This window comes from Tachypleus tridentatus, chromosome 10 (assembly GCF_004210375.1).
Source record: "Tachypleus tridentatus isolate NWPU-2018 chromosome 10, ASM421037v1, whole genome shotgun sequence".
Taxonomy (NCBI): Eukaryota; Metazoa; Arthropoda; class Merostomata; order Xiphosura; family Limulidae; genus Tachypleus; species Tachypleus tridentatus.
This window is the reverse complement of record NC_134834.1, coordinates 53,209,201-53,212,537: the sequence shown is the minus strand read 5'-3', so window position 1 is coordinate 53,212,537 and position 3,337 is coordinate 53,209,201. Positions and strand designations below refer to the sequence as shown.

Sequence of the window (3,337 nt, the reverse complement as noted above, 5' to 3'; positions counted from 1 at the left end):
TAGTCCCACGCTGGCACGACCTCTTAACGACCGATCTAATCTGGGCTTCTACAGAAGCGAAAAAGTCCACGTCGCGGTGCTTGGTACGATTAAATAATGTCGAATTTTTAGACGAGGTCGGAACTTTAAAACAAATGTCCACTTTCACTATCGGTGCCATGACTGAAGGTATATATAAACTGCTTGGATAAGGTGCTTTTATCAATCTCAGGTTTCCAAGACCAAGCGACTAAGCACTTTAATACGTTACCATTGTTTGTGGTGTAAGTTATTTACGATGCTGACAAAGGTACGTTTTACACAAATGTGAAGACTTAATTCATTAACATTTATAAAACAAACATTTCCAATTTACTTATACATGTGTATGAAAGGAAAATTAATGCTAGAACTCTAGGCCATGAACATTTATGGTTTATATGTGCATTCTAAAAGTTCATACACCAGATTTGATATTAATATTTATTTAAAGTAGTTATAGCTAGTTTTACTTTAATACCTCTTCAGCTCTAAAAATTTTAAATATTTCAATAGATTGTAATCTTCGCTGCCATCGTTGCCATGGCATCTGCCGGTTATTTATACCCGGGAGCTTATGGAGGTTATGACGGTTACTACGTACGTATGCAAACTGATTTTATTTTTCTTCTTTTACAATTCTACAATTTTTAATACAAATCCTTTTAACGCGAAATTATCCAATTTAGTACTTACTATATAACTTTTGGATTATTCTGATGTAGCATGTATTTCGTATTCCAGCACAATGAACTTAAATTCAGATATTTGCTTGGGTAATTATGAACAATAACAATATTTAAATGTCGTAATGCTTAGAAATTACGTATAATTTAAAAAAAAACAACCATAAAAACAAGGCTTTTTTTCGAAGCTTTGACATCTTAAACAGATCCGTTGATCGAGTCTCTTATTTACTGGTATTTAGATATGGACAACGTTGTCATCAATAGAAATATATGTATATCATTCCATTAAATGTTGACTTTTTCAAACAAACAAGTTCAAATAAACACGCACTAAAGGGATGGAAAATTTTAAGACGTTTCTTAGATTTGTAATAATAAGATATTGGATTCATAACGATCTTACTGTGTTTATCTGAAACCTTTATAACTGCTATTGTTTGTACAGTACCCTCAGCCATACAACTACGGATACGACTTCGTGGATGAATACGGTAACCAACAATGGAAAAACGAGGAGAGTGACGAAGGAAACAGGAAGGTCGGTTCCTATGGTTACCGCGACGCTTACGGTGTGACTCGCCAGGTGAACTACGTTGCCGATGACTACGGCTATAGAGCCCAAATCAAAACAAACGAGCCGGGCACAGCCAATCAGAATCCTGCTGATGTTTACATCTACTCTGATGCCGAACATTATTACCCTGTTCATTGATATCCACAATGATCATCCATTTCCCTAACTTATATACAGGTATGCTAAGACAGATTTCTTAAGGATGATTATTCTGAACGTTTATTCAGTATTATGCCACTTTTGCTGAAATAAGTATCTTGTATGTGTATGGCCACTTTTGCATGTATTTATTTCTCCTTTTGTCTGTGTATTTTGAAACTCAAACATCATTTATAACAAGGTAATTGTGTCACAGTTACATAAGTGTAATAATATATATATATACGAAAACAAACTCTAATATGAGAGGAAAACCTATATAAATTTCAACACCGCATTAAATTTTAAAATAATCATTTGAAGATGTATCATTATCTTCCATACAGGTATATAAAGGCTCTATGCATGCAGGACCAAAATGTAGTGCTTTAGTCAGCTTGGGGATGTCACATTCATTACTTGAAGGACCAAGACGCCAGAATGTCTAATGTTTGAACAAGTTGTCTCAGCTTTAAAGAGGTCGTCACTAAAAACTGCAAAGCTATTAATGTGATTGTAATATGTCATTGCGTAAGTTGGAAAAATATGCAGGACTCGCTTTTCTTTTCTTATAAATGTACGAACGAAAGTTGCGCTTTTTATTATTTTTAATGATTACCTGTAAATAAATGTGAAAATATTGTTCGCATGTGATATTGTTTCAGTGTGAAATTGAAACTAATACAACACACAAAATAGTTAATATATAAAGTTTTTGACTTTTTATTAATATTTTTGATTAATGGCCATATGGTTTATTTTATCAAGAACATATAAAAACATCTGTTGTAACATAATAGTTACTCTCTGAAATTTAAAAATCTTCTGTTTTGTAATTTTATAATATTTTGCTAATCATCATGGCATATCATAAACACACAGTACAACTATATATTGAGAATAGAAAGCATAGTAAAAAAAAGTTGAACAGCGAAAACGAACCATGCTTTTCATAAGTAAATATTAAAAGAATCGCAAAGTATATTTTCATTAGAATGTTTTATTGTTTCCTTATCTATATGTCGTCAGAAGAATTTATTTACCTAATTCACTCCATCCATATTTTGATTTTAAATTACCTTTCCTTAAGAGTTGTGTTTTTTCAACAACTCTACACAGCCAATACGCCACTGCAGTTCAACCAAGACCGGATACGTATTATTAAACATTCAAAAATATGTATAAAATTTATCCACAAGAAAAAACTATTTATAAAAACATACTGTACATATTTCACGGCTCTAGTCAAAATATGTTGTTTGTCTTATTTGTCCATAGCTTTCCCTCTTACTAGAAATAAACAATCCCAAAGAGAACATTGATTTTCAAACCTATATTATGACCTTTTGAACTATTAAAAGAACATCGTATTTATTCAGTAATGTAAGAATAATTCCTTGGTTTGTTTGTTTTTGAATTTCGCACAAAGCTATTCGAGGGCTATCTGTGCTAGCCGTCCCTAATTTAGCAGGAAGGCAGCTAGTCATCACCACCCACCGCCAACTCTTGGGCTACTCTTTTACCAACGAACAGTAGGATTGACCGTAACATTATAACGCCCCCACGGCTGAAAGGGCGAGGATGTTTGGCGCGACGTGGATGTGAACCCGCGACCCTCTGATTAGGAGTCGCACGCCTTAACACGCTTGGCCATGCCGGGCCGAATGATTCCTTGGAAATCAGATATTTTATCATTTCAATTATTCTAAGTAAATGTAAATTATTTAATTATACTGTGGCTTTTTACATGAACTTATCACTAACATAAGATATACGCTAATCTTGGGAAGATTAATGTTTCTACCATTACTTGCTTGTCAAAAAATAATAATCTTCTTCCACGCTAATTTGTAATACATGACAGTATCGTACTACTTGAACTTGTTATGTATTACAATTCCAAATAGCCCAAAACTGA

At 33.3% G+C, this 3,337-nt stretch overlaps 1 protein-coding gene across 1 annotated transcript; it reads left to right on the top strand.

The window, feature by feature from the left end:
- The first annotated feature begins 225 nt into the window (after positions 1–225).
- Positions 226–2,009, top strand: LOC143228069 (cuticle protein 10.9-like). The gene is made up of 4 exons (XM_076459405.1): positions 226–289; positions 535–618; positions 1,153–1,458; positions 1,767–2,009. Exons 1-3 carry the CDS (start codon positions 278–280, stop codon positions 1,417–1,419), a joined length of 363 nt encoding a protein of 120 aa, XP_076315520.1. The 5' UTR covers positions 226–277; the 3' UTR covers positions 1,420–1,458; positions 1,767–2,009.
- Positions 2,010–3,337: the final 1,328 nt, after the last annotated feature.